Genomic DNA, 14,015 nt, shown 5'->3' with positions numbered 1-14,015 from the left:
AACTGCCATGTGTATTACTTATACAAAACACTGCGGGGAGACAGGATGGTATGAGTTGCTCCTTGGTAAGTTCTTCTGTAGACGTACCACAGTTCCCACACAATCCCTCAAACACTCCTTAATCCACTTTAACAGTGCATACTAATATTAGAAACATTTCCTTAACTGTATTTGGCAACCTTCAGCTATGTCTTTGGGTACTCCATCCTTGTATGCAACACTAGTGTAAGTCCAAATTATTACCATGCAAGATACTAATTGATCTTGACAGTTTTCTTTTCATTGCAGAACTGTGTCAGGGTATCTAACAAACAGCACGGGACACCTCTTTTCTGAAACTTTAACTACTCAGATTAGTCATCACCATTCCAAGCTGGACTTCTAAAGCTATTTTTAAATTTGTTTCTGCAAGAGGATTGCTCGACAGCACACACAACTTGATTCAGATTCCAACAAAAATTGAGAGTTAGCAGCACGTTGAATGATTTTGGTTACATAAATAATTAAAATTAGGTAGTACTGCAGAAGTAGCATTATAGACATGAGCAAATATGCAAGTTTAAGCCAGCCAGACTGTTGTATAAAGTATCTTCTAGACTACAGTAAGTTAAAAAAAAAAAAAAAAAAAAAGTATCCTTCAGGGATATAAACTTTGTAAATTATCAACCAGTAGAAGGCAGCTGTGTTTGCTCAGGAAACACACATTCTAGATGTACAGTTTATACTCTGGATAACCTGCATACCTGAAGTGAGGGTCAGACAGATGTATAAGCAACTGTAGCACATCAGTTTACCCTTGCTGTCAATGTACCATATTCTCATAGTCTACTGACGGAAAGGTTTATCTAAACACTTGGACTGGATTTCCATTAGTAATGAATGACAAAACTGATATCCCAAGAGAAGCTAGGACACTTCAAACATAAGAAACTGTTCAAGGTATTTTGAAGCGCTAAAGACAGATCAGTCACATACATCAATTGTGCAAGACTAGCAGTGTTCAGCATGGTGCATATATAAGCAGAACAAACCCAAAAGATCCTCAGATAACATCAGATTATTGTGCCCAGCCCATACCCCAAAAATCAATAGTGCTTCTGATCCTGCAGAAGGGGGCAAAAGTCTCACTACTTGTTTTGCTTTCCCAAGTACCCTGCTTAATAGAGAAGCTGTAAAAGAGATCATACTTCACAAGAACTATTCTAGACACACTGTTCCTAATGAGGTTGCAGTCGAGAGTGAAAATCATCAATAAGAAAATGAATGCTTAATTGATGTCCTACCCACGCTGTTTTGTTTCAAGGTGCTAGGACTACCCTGTGCTCTCCATTTCCACCTGTCAACCTTCAAGTGCTAATACAGACATCCCATCAAGAGATGCACCGACATTGACAGTTACTGTGCTGACTATGCTGTTTGATTTCTTGCTTCTGGTCTCTTTCCTTGTATCCTTTCTTAGAGGCTTATGGCCATCTCTCTCTGAAAAGAATACATATCTCTAAAGGTTATATATAAACAAAAATAATAATTTCTCTATATTCAGTAAGCACCTGTTTCCAGAGACTGTATCAGTCAATTTGATTTAGAGTCAGCAAGTGATAAGCAAGATGGCAGGACTGACCTCAGACACAGGTCATTTGTCATCAAAGCATTTGAGAACAGAAAGGGGTCAGAACAGCTCATAGTTCTTGCTTATCTACCTAAAGATTTACACATCTTTGGTTGTCTGTGACACCTATAGCTGCTTAAACAATTTCAGGGGACTTGTATCTTATGACAACAATCCTCTATTTCCTATGTATATATGACTCGCCATGCAGTACCATTTCCAGTTCTCATAATCAAGCTGATCTTACTCATTATATATAAAAACATGGAAAATTGCCAACACAGAGCAGTTTCTACAATAGCACCTTGTATTTGAACACAAGAAATAGAAATCAATTTTTAAAACATCCAAACAAAAACAATCCAGAAGGGAACACTGTTTTTAAATTCATGTACACTAGTCCTATTCAGTGCTGGTCACTGAGGGGAAAACTCCATGGACACATAGAATTACCCTAAACAGGCATTCTCTGTTATTTACACTCCCTGCTTTCATATTCACTCCCAGAAACCAAACAAAACATTTATCCTCCTCACCAACTCTTGCTTCTATTAGCACAAGATTTTAAAACCAAATTTACAGATGTGTAATTTATAATATTTTCTGAGATAAGTGTAAAAGTGGTATACTCTAGTAGTTTTCAGAAAAGCAACTGTGTCCATAAAATAAAGAAATGCTATCAGTTCACAGTAACACACTGGATTATCACAAGCAAAGTATAATGCAAGCCAGGTACAAGAAGGAGGATGGTCTCAATGTAATTTGTCCTGATTAAACGGTTTTATTTGGCCTAGGTTTTTGTTGTTGTCGTTGTTTGTTTGTTTGTTTGTTTTGTTTTTAAATGCCAAAGGCAGAGGAGGCCAAACTACTCCTGGCATTCGAAGCCAAGAGAAGGAGAAGAAAACCAGGAGGACACCATAGGCTGTTGTTCCTACATGGCTCGAAAGCTACTAGTATACATGAGGGCCTCAGTGTTGAGGTACCTTGCCAAGAAACTTGCTAAGCATATCTACTTAGGCATCCTTGGCATACTCTAGACATTGTATTTGTCACTTTTTTTGTTTTTAATCAAACAGTTTGGAGAGGAAAAAATGCAAGATCAATTAATTTAAACAATACAATTGTTATTATCACCACCTTTGCTCCTGGTTTAGTTAATAAGTTACCTTAGTTCAACCAGTTGCTTCTAGATTCTCTCATAATGGGTTAAAAAAAAAATCTCTCAAGGAATAGTAGTGACTTCCTTTTAGGAAAGGTAATCCATTTTAACAAACATGACAGGAACATCCAGGCAGTGTGACTACCAACAGCAAATGAAGCAACTTAGTCCTTTCTCTTGTCAAGGGAGTGTGTTCTGATGGTCTTTGTTTCCTTCTGGATTTTAAGACCAGCCTAATGCAACTGTGCATCAAAGCAAGATTTGTACTGTAACTTAGTTCAAGTCATCACAGTTAGGAAATGTGCTTTGTCAGAAACACCTGATTTGTACGTATTTGGAAGTATTCTGTGCTTAACGTATTCTTGGAGTTTTCTCTAGCTGTTCATGACAAAAAGAATACTGAACCAGACTGAACTTCTGAACGACACAGTAGGAGTCTATTTCTTACTGAAAACGGTGTTTTCTTTATTTTATCCTTAGCACAAATTTTACTTTTTCAGATCTGTACAAGCTCTCCCTGCTCAAATGTTTCAGGTAACTGCAGACCCTAGGATGCAGAAAATATGTACTGGGAACAAACAGGAAATATAACTCAACTGCCCTAAATCCACTGTGAACTCAGCATGTAATGCAGCCACTACAATCATTCCGTTAAATAATTTCAACTGCCAGAGACCAAACTTCTCCATAACAACAAGAATTTGCAAGTAAGCCCTGGACATCAAACTGAAGAACTTTCTTCTTAAAGCATAATCTAAGCTCTGTCCTGTCTGAATTACTGCATAGGTGGTAAAAGTTCCTGTGCCCAAAGTGGAACCATTTACCAGCAGGGCAGCCTCTTCACTGGGAGGGAAAAGAGGGCTACAACCACACCTACACATTTTTCTCCCCTTTCAATTAACTACCTAATTCACAGGAAGTTGAAAAAAGCAGAAATAGCAACTGCACACATCCAACTTGCATTCACAAGGAAAAATCCAGCTTTATAAAAAATAATCTAGATCTCTTCTGTGCATGACTAAATGTAGTAGAATGGTCTAAGGAAGAAATGCTTCAGGGTTAGAAATTGCATCTTGCCTATATACAAGTATGCTCATACTTGTACTCACTGAACTAGCTGGACACAATACGCCATAACTACATGTAGTAAAGCTTTAATTAGGAAACACTGGGAATCAGCAACACTGTTAGCCCTAGGTGCCTTCCTGGACAGGAAGGATGCAAGGTGTACTGCTCTTATCTTGCAAAGCTGCATCACCTGGAGTAGGCGAGGAGGGATGCATTACTGTGCTCTCCTTGCAAACAAGAGGAAAATTGTCGATCACCTGGGAAAAGAATAGGCATCAGAGAGCAATCCTCTTTCTTTCCAAGAAGCCTGAGACTAGAATTTGTTTTAAAATTTAAGACTTTGTACTGTAAGTTGCAATTCAGCTCATATCATTGAGCTAACATAATATTCACCCAATTTTCCTTATTCTCAGGGAAATACAGACAGACTTTTGACATAGTCTGATAGCAATAGGACAAGGGGGAAAGGTTTTAAACTAAGAGAGGGCAGATTTAAATTTGATGTTAGGTGGAAGAGGTGTTAGGAAGGAGAGGATGGTGAGGCACTGGAGCAGGCTGCCCAGAGAGGTTGTGGATATTCCTGACCTGGAGGGGCCCTGGGCAGCATGACCTAGAAGTTGGCAACCCTACCCACAGCATGGGGTTGGAACTGGATGATCATTAATATGCCTTCCAGCTCAAGCCCGTCTGTGATTCTGTGAAGATCACCCCTCTCATTTGTATGGTTGGAAATGTACACACACACATACACAGCTCCAAAAAGCAGAAGCCTCCAGAAAGTAAAGAGGGGGGAAAAAAAAAAAAAGGTAAATTAACTGTCTTTTGTGTAACTGAAGCTCTTAGAGTACTGAGCCAGCATTGCTACTGCTGATAATCACACCCAGTCATCACTTCTGTCTACTTCTAAGCAAACGTGGAAACCTGCAGAGCCTTACTGAGGGAAAAATAGGATAGCTGTACCCTTACACCTTTACTACTCTAAATAAAGGAAGAAAAGCTTAACAAATACATTCTGCTCCCTGCTTTCTAGTTGTCCAGAAGCAGAGAGGAGGCAGGAAAGCTGTGATTTTTCCCACAGCTCAGATTATAGATAAACTCTGCTCACAGTAACTATATACTATTTATAAGTAGATCACATTTCCTTTCCAAAGTTACAACAGAATGATTCCAGTACAAGAAAAGTTTTTATACAAAAAGCATTTGGACTACGTTGCTAAGACAGGTTTCCTTCAAGCAGTTGTCTTTTTTTCTCCTTCCTCCCCTTATTTTCCTCTCCTAGATAGTATTTCTGGTAAATTTCATAGAGGAAAAAAAAACATTTCTGACCATATTTTCTATAAGAATTGTGTTTGAGTTGCATTTGCATGCACACACACTTCCATCATTATTTTTTAGGTATAGGAGACCACATAGAAGGCAAAGAGGACTGACCAATTCATAGGAAAGGTAAGGAAAGAGATTTAAGCAAATTATTTGTCCTTCATTGCAAGAGACTTACAGTCAGTTTCCACACCTCTAAGACTGACTTCTTCAATGTTTTAATCGTCTTTCAAGCCAAATGTGCAACACTGGCCCAAGCTAAGTACTCTTTCAGAATTGTGTAGGGAGTGTAGGCAGTCTGTCAGGGCATTGCTGACAGTATGAGGTCATTTTATCAGGCAAAAAAAGTGTAATGTTTGGCTATCGGAATTAACTGCACCCAAACAACCGATGTCGCATTACAGTGGTCAAAATACTGTAGAAGGTGGAAGTACTGCGGCTCTTCTGTAGTCAGGCATGTAAGGCACATGCAGTTACATCAACTCTGCTAACTAAACTGCTAGAAGAAGCACTCAGAGGACAGTGGGGAGAGAGGAAAAAATAAAAAGAAGCAAGAATGGGCAAAAGTAGCAATCACTGTAAGTTTTAGAATGCCTGTTTTTAAATGAAACTCTAGACTTCAGCAGATTACTTAAGTGTGTTTTAAATGGGGCCCTTAGAGTGGGAAACATCCCATTCATTTTTGTTTCTTAGAATGAACTTTGAAAATCTCAATGCTTATATTATCTACACACGCCATGCTTGCATGATGAGCCTGTGAATCATAGGACTGAGGAAATCTGCGGGGTGGGAAACAAGCAGGGGGAAGAGAAGGGGAGACATTATCAAGGATTGGAGACAGGAGGAAGAACATTTGCAGCAGTCACTCAAATGGAAGAAACACTAATACTCCTGTATACACAAACGCCTCTCTCACTATGTACATGCACAAAAAGCCCTACAGTATTCTCTTTAAAGATATCATATTCTCCGTGGATATTCCTCTAGGCAGTTTCTTTTTTTGTCTTGAAAATTAACAGCTGTCATTATTATGTTTATGTTTCCTCCCTCTTTTTAGATGCACTGGTTCTCACAGTGGTTTGTCAAACATCAATGGGTAGCACTGAGAAACTCACCTCAAGGTATACTGGGTTAGGTGGAGCTTTCTCATTCTCTATTAGCACAGTGCCAGTACCCCAGAAACTAACCAGAAGAAACCAAAATATGTATCTACAAAACCTTAGTGCTCTACTGGAATTGTTCTTGTTTCCTCCAGCAGGAAAACTTGTTTTCTAGTACTTAAGAGCATTTGGAACCTAAAGAGTTTCTGATACAAATGTAATACATTTACAGCTCATGGTAGTATTGATGGCAGTAACCCAGGCTCCTTACATACTATACCATGAGAAAAGCCTGAAAATACCTTCCTATTTTGCCCCCAGGTAGTCTGTATGTGCTTTACTCAAATTCTATCAATATAGAGACTACACACAGTAGTCAATCTTTTATAATAATATTTTAATATAATAAAACATTATATTAAATATTAAATATTATTATAAATAATTATTATAGTAAATTATAATTAAATATAATTATTAAATTAATTAAATTATAATCATAAATAATTATTATAATAAAAATATTTATAAAATATATTCACTGGAATGCAACAATCCAGAACTTTGTTCTCCTCTGTTAAATAGTCTCCCCTAAACACTTACAGGCATTAATCACACAGTATCAGCACAGTTAGCAGATCAGCATCAACTCCTCATACATCTCAGGCATAACTCCCACTGACACCTGCACAGAATGACATTGAAGCAGCTGTCTAGGTTCTCCAACTACATTACAAAGTAGGGACACACTTTCTTCTGTACTACACAGCCTTCACTCACTACTAGTGTGCTCCTCAGCTGAGTGACAGCTGCTTATGAGATGCAGACCTGGGCATGTGGCATTCTCTTCTATTTTCTCAGGAGGGAAACACATGAATGTGGGCAGGAAGGTGATGTGGTGAGCTCCAACAGGCACCTCCTCTGAACCAGTGAGAAACCTGGTCTGCTGGCAGCCCTGCCAACTATGTCTTCATGTAGACATATGTATGCATATGTACACACACAGCCAAGCAAGAATAGCTTGTAAGTATCAGCTTCTCTTGATAGAACAGGGATAGCATAATGCTAATAAATGAGATATTCTTTTTTGTTTACTATTAAGAGTTGGAGATGTGCTCAAGATCAATGGGTGGGAATGTGCCAATTCAAAAGCAACAAACGGTAACTGAACAGTAAACAGGATGATTAAATCACATAGTTCTGCCCTTAAAAAAAAAAAAAACAAAACCAACAGAAAAGCACATACCAACTTTAATCTACTTGCAACAAAGCTGTCCTATTTCTGAAAGTTTCTAGTGAAACTAGAACAAAACCTGGCCAGTTTATTTTCCTTTTTATTTCTCTGATGATAGAATTGGCCAAAGAAGAGCTAGCCTTCTAAGCTCTTCATTGTGTAGAAGTAACATGAACCAAATACAACCTTCTTTGCTCAGTGTCCTAAGGAAAATGTTTACAACTATTCCAATTGGACTAGAAATCTAAAAATGCAGACTAGCCTCCAGAAAATATAGATCTAAAACAAGCTGAAATTGCTATGCTATCAACTTTATCTGAATCCAGAGTGTATCCAAAAAGATTTTAATGAGCATGAATCTACTACAGAAGCCACTCAGCTATTTCGATGTTGCTTATTCTTTCCAAATAAGATAATCATCAGGACTACTTAATTATCATCATCAAGTCTGCTATCCCACCTTTCCCCTCCACCCTCTTCTAAAAAATAAAATAAATGCACATTACTTCTAACAACAAAAAGCTATGGATAATACATGCGCTGAAAGTCATCTTTTTTAGAAAGACACCGTAAGATTCATCAGCTACAGAGCCAGTCTTTGTTTTCCACTAGGCTGCCATTAGGCAGGCAAGGTTAATTACGACCACAATGCATCCCATTCTCTAGGCTGACACAGCTGTGCAGTCTTCTCTATTATTGTAGAGCATACATGCTGTACTGAGGTTGAATACTGTGCAGATTAGAAAACACAGCTCCTGCCAAAGGTCTTCCACAAGCTTATTCAAACAACGCATCAGCAACAAAGAACGAGAGTGTCCTGAGCCACCACACATTTGCACATCTGACCTTAAGTAACTTCACGAGGAAAGCAAAGCTCTTTTTGGCAGATACGTGCCTGTCACTGCTGTACAGATGGGTCTCTGAGAAGAGAGGAACCGCACTTCCTAGAACTTAATTGCATAATAAATTGATACTTTATAGCATTTATGGGAATTGTCACCTGCCATTGACTAACCTGCTCCATCAATTTAGGTTTGGGGAGATTATTTTTTTTTTCTTTTAGCCTTCTCTTTCACAGGAGTCATACATAGAGATAGCCCAGAATACAGTACCCAACGTTCCACCTGCAGGAGCCAGACATCCATGCCAGGAATTGAGGTCTCATTTATTGCCTTCGTTACCCCTGCTTAAGTTTTTTGACTGCACTTACATATCCCTCTCCTCAGACTCCAAGATAATAGCTTGCAAGGTGAAATAGTAAAGTAAACATCATCTCTTCCACTGTACAGAATGAAGACTGAACAGACCGCTGCTAATCTAGAATACATTCTTCCCAGTAACCTGGCAGAGGAGCCGTGAATTTCCATGTGTTGATGTAAATCACTGCAAACAGACTGAACATCTTTTACATTGTTTTTCAATAAGGTTCTTGGTACTGGTCTTGTTGTGTTCATTTGACATGCTTATACATAAATGGCAAAGTACACATTTTCTAAATCTCCCCTCATATTTATCTGTGGTGAATCACACTTGACTGCTTAGCTGTCATAAACAAGTGACTGGCTCAGTGGGAGAGACACGAATACTGGATTTTTTTAAACCTTGACCTTAGTGAAGCTGTCAGAACTACCCCTCCAATTATCTTTGCAAACTTGGGGACGTATGGGCTAGATCAGTAGGCTACAGCAAGGTCAAAAAAGAGGCTGAACTGTGAGACCGAGCAATTTGTGGTTCAAGTGACAGCAAGTCATTAACAGCATTCCTCAGGGGCCAGTACTGAGGCTGATACTGTTTAACATTGTCGGCAGGGCCAGAGTTGCCATTCAAAGCGGCCTTGATAAGCTGAAGGAATTTCTCAACCAAAGAATCATGAAGTTTGGCAAAAGCAAATGCAAAGTCCTTGTCCTGGAACAGAACCACTTCATATTGGGATTATCAATCCAATAACTCCCTGTTTGCACAGGCTACAAATTGACTACCTAGGTTTCAGGTCTGCAAGCTATGAGTTGCAGGGAGCTGGAGGGATATCCCCAGGGACAATAAGACAAACTTGAACCAGCAGAGTGCTCTTGCAGCAGAAAAGGTAACTTCTGTGCTGGGCTGCATCAACAAGAACATAAGCCAGCAGCATGAGGGAAATGAAAATTCTCCCCTGTCAGCACTAGTGAATTTATATCTACCATATCCAGTTATAGGCTCCTCAGTGCAAGAGGGATACTGTTAGACCAAAGAAAGTCCAATAGAGAGCCACTGAGATGATTAGAACATTGAAGAATGCCTGAGGAGAAGCTGATGAAGTTTGGCTTCTTTGACCTGGATGATGTTACAACAACTTTCCACTACCTAATGGAAGACATATTAATGTCTCTGAACCTCTATGTGGAGACCGAGGGAGCAAAATCTATCCTAGTGTAAGAGAAGTGAAAGTAAGAGACCCCTCGTGAGACTGAATGCGTGCAAGTCCACGGGACTGGATGACATGTATCCCACAGTTATGAGGAAACACTGATTTGCTTGCCAATCCATTATTTGAAAAGTCATGGCTGTTGGGCAAAGTCCCTGGCAACTGGAAAAAGGAAAACATCACTCTCATTTTTAAAAAAGGGAGAAAGGAAGATCCAGAGAACTACAGGCTGATGAGCCTCGCCTCAGTGCCTGGGAAGATCCTGTAGCAGATCCTCCTGGAAGTTATTTTAAGGCACGTGCAAGACAAGAAGGTGATCTGAGTCCAAGCTGGTGGCCTTTTATGTTGGCAACCCTGCCCGTGGGAGGGAATTAGGTGATTTTTAACATCACTTCCAACCTAAGTCATTCTATGATTATAGAGAAGATGGACCCAGATCCTTCTTAAAGGCACATAGCAAAAAGACACAACAAAGCAAATACTAATTAGATGGTAGAAAAGTTATTTTTACAGCAAAGGTAGTTAAGCACTGGGTCAGGTACTCAGATTCTATAGAATCTCTATCCTGGCAGACGGTCATAATTGGAATGGAGAATGCCCTGAGCATCATAACTTTTAGCCCACAAGGCTAGCTTAAAGTAGCTGGCCTCAAGACCTAAATTACCCTGTCTGGAGCACGTGTGACTTCTGGCATGAAGAGCACTCAGCTATTTCTGTAGAACTACCTGCAGTCATCTCTTGAAGAGGTGATACACTCCTCCACATCTGGGCTTCAAGGACAGATCCTAAACCCTTACGGAGCTCCGAGTCCACTCAAGTCAAAGATAAATAATAAAAAGATAAATTGAAAAACCCAAGTTCTCACTTCACATTTGGCATAATTCAAATCTTAATGGCAGTATGTAATACTAGATTAATCTAGGCCTTATTCTGATGTTATTTAATAAGTAGCAATCTGAAAACAGTAGCCATTCATAGCAACAGTAAAATTACATCTAGTGGCTTTATAGTCACCTCTCCAATTCATAATATTTTATATTTAAATTCATAACAAGAGACTTACTACTGAATTTTCTAATATTTAAATTCTGTTTCTTATCCATGATTTTGCTCTCACAGTTTAGCTAATTGACAACAGTATTATATCCATACAACATGTGTATACATATATGCATTCTTGCTTTCACCAGCTTAACATAGAAGAGGGGACTGAAACTTCAGCTCATTGACCAATATTTGAAGTTTCATTTTAAGCAAAATTATATAACCACTGCTGTCACAAAACTTTCTCTTACTATGAGCAAGTGAATTGAAAGATCCTATTTCAGTCCCATCCTCTGCTGTATTTCATGGGACTCTAAATGCAAATTTCCTAAGAAATCTTTTAGTGCTTAAAAAAGTTCAGTACTTTTCTAATCTTTTCCCCCTTCATTTATTTTTATTTCTTTCCATTGCCACTCTGCTTACCTGATACAGAGAATGTTTCTACTGTCCATGTATTCCATTCAGAAGAATACAGCAGGTGTGCAAGAAGCGCATAAAGAGTAACCAGTAATCTTTTTGGGGATCATGAAGATATGCTGACAGAGCAAGCAAGAGCCCACATAATTCTCTTCCCTCCCACAGTTTGGCAAAGCAGAAGGCAACATACTGAAGTCCGAATAAAGTTTCAGGGCACCACTCATTCACAGTCAAGACATGATGCATTTCCAGTTTGTTTTCATGCTAATTAAAGTCAGACAAGTTGAACACTTCATGTTACCTGCTTTCAGATGTCTAGATATGAAAGAGGCAAAATTTTAGTCTCAGGTTGAACAAGGACTTTTGTTCCAGCAGCAGAAAGATAAGCCAACAGAGATTGTGTCAGAGAAGTCAGAATCAAGTTCTACCATTAAAAAAAAAAATAAAAAAAATTACCTAAGTCCCCCGAAGGTAGGGATACAAAGATGTGGATAATTAGTTTGTACATGAGGAACTGTACAGACTTCTTGTTTGAGTGAAAAACATAATCCAATATGATTCTGCCTTTGATGAAAGCAAGGACACCACAGTGTAACTAACTTCAAGATTCCTTGTCTAGTTTGAACCTTCCCATAAAAAGGCTTCCTTAGAAATGAGTGTAGACATGCACAGAGACGAGATCACATGTCCATAGCTACCTGACAGCTGTTTGCTACCCTGCTGAAATAGACCAGACTCTTTTCAACCAGAAGTTACAATAACACAAGGAAGGATGTGCAGAAATAAACTGTCAGCGTTCTTCACTGTTATCTACCTAGAATAATAAAAACTTGAAGCAAAACAAGCTTCAAATACTTTAATTGTAGTAATATAAAGTAGGATTAGAGAAAGACATGTTTCCAAAGAATGATCTGGTTTTATATCTCACGATTGTTTTCTGAATAGATCTCCATAGCCTTTTTTCCCTTTTTCCTCAAAGTCAGGCAAGTGTTAAGGTTGCTAATAAAGATATTAGAAAAGTTAGCATTCAAAGAACACATAAAGCTGTATCCACTAAATAAAGCATTGCAATGAAGCACCAATCATAGAGGAAAAAAAGTTTTAATACGTAAGATCAGAAAGGTGGTTACTGAGTGAGATTTCTCCTACGTGGGTGGAGACTGAAATCCTAAATGTTCACTTACAATCTCTGTTCTATATGGTATTTGATAGCCTTTTTCTTTTCTGTCCCAATTTACTCAGGTAACAGACAAGACCAAGAGAGGGTGGATGTTTCAAACATGCCCACAGGTTAGAAGACACATGCTCCTCCGCAGCTCGCCTGGGACGAGTACTTAGCCCACGGGATAAACGCGTTTTAAGCTCCTGAGCAACAGCCCCACTTCTGAAATTGCCACTCGGTAGTTTCTACTCGCAACAGAGATAGGCGTCGGGAGGACTTCCACCCAAGCCGCAGCGCCGTGGTGACATCAGAGCTGGTTACTCGCGCTCAAGCAAGAGGCGGAGGAAACTCAGGAGAGACCGAAGCAGAGAGCACCCGGCGCCCGCGGTCAGCGCAGGACCCCCGCGGCCCCTCCTCGGCAGGGGAACGCTGCCTCGTCCCCAGTAGAGCAAAACCAGCCGGCGCTTCCCCGCCGCACCCACCTTCTACCGAGCGGCCGATGCTGTGCAGGTGGGTGAGATCCGGGTGGGCGGCGTGCACCTCCTTCAGGTACGCCTCCAGCTCCTCGCTGTGGTGGTACTTGTAGTCCAGCGCGAACACCAGAGAGACCAGGCAGAGGACGCCCACCGCCTCCTAGAAAGAAGCAGACGAACCAAAAACCCGTGACCCCGCTGAGGGAAGGCGGTCGGAGGGCTCGTGGGTGCCCGGCTCTGGCACAGCCCGCCCGCCACCCCTCTGAGGAGCAGGTGTCTCTCCCAGCGCTCCTACCCCAGCTCCCGTCCGCATGCTGCCACCGCTCCTCGCAACTGCAGCCCCAGCGCCGGGCGGGGGCCGCCATCCCCGCCGCCCGGCCTCGCCCTGCCCCTGACTGACGCCGGTTCCATCCACTCAGGTCCCCCGGCCCGCCCAGGGGCCGAGGGAGGAGGGGAGGGGGGAGCTCCCTCACCCGCCCCGTCGGCGACTCTCACCTGAGCGGCGGGCCGCTCCCGTCAGCGCGGGGGTGGCGTGGCCTCCATCCGCTGTGGAGCTGCCGCCTGGCTTCTCATCCTCCCTTTCCACGACCCTCCACGTAGGTTGCCGAGGGGAAACGGGCTGTCGCACACCGCCGGCTGTCGCTGCTGCTGGCTCAGGCGGGGCTGTTCCTGAGGGAGCACCGTGTCCCCGCGCGGTTTTGCTCCTTGTTTTCCTCCCCCTGAGGTTTAGCAGGGGCTGAACCACGCCTGCTGTGTGCAGAGCGACTCCTAAGAGAATATGGGTGTCCAAATCTGACGAAATCTCTGCTTGGCAGCTTTTCTTTAAAATCAGTTTTTAATAGGCTTGGACTATATCTACGAAATAAGTGCTTCTCTTGTTTTTTGTGCTAACCACATTGCTTTGGGGATATCCTGTTGTTGGGATTCACCACAGGCGCATTTTCATCACCTTTCGTTGTCTTATTTAGTATTGGAAAGGGCTGAGAGAAAAAATTGAAGTTGAGTTCCTGCATCGAAAGTTGGGA

General features: G+C 41.0%; 1 protein-coding gene across 2 annotated transcripts in view; it reads right to left on the bottom strand.

Moving 5' to 3' along the window:
• Positions 1–13,683, bottom strand: part of CPM (carboxypeptidase M) — a 32,610-nt gene extending 18,927 nt beyond the window's left edge. The window contains exons 1-2 of one of the 2 annotated variants that reach the window (XM_052669163.1): positions 13,486–13,683; positions 13,000–13,150 (exon numbers count right to left, since the gene is read on the bottom strand). Coding sequence is in view for 1 of the 2 variants with exons in the window: in XM_052669162.1 (XP_052525122.1) it covers positions 13,000–13,150; positions 13,286–13,303 (169 nt within the window). In the remaining variant the exon portion in view is untranslated. Of the gene's footprint in view, positions 1–12,999; positions 13,151–13,285; positions 13,392–13,485 lie in introns of those variants that run through there. The other variant, XM_052669162.1, reaches the window with a different exon arrangement.
• Positions 13,684–14,015: the final 332 nt, after the last annotated feature.

This window comes from Tympanuchus pallidicinctus, unplaced genomic scaffold (genome assembly GCF_026119805.1).
Source record: "Tympanuchus pallidicinctus isolate F22 unplaced genomic scaffold, pur_lepc_1.0 scaffold8, whole genome shotgun sequence".
In the NCBI taxonomy this organism is placed as follows: domain Eukaryota; kingdom Metazoa; phylum Chordata; class Aves; order Galliformes; family Phasianidae; genus Tympanuchus; species Tympanuchus pallidicinctus.
The sequence above is the reverse complement of the archived record's forward strand: the minus strand, read 5'-3'. Positions and strand labels throughout refer to the sequence as shown.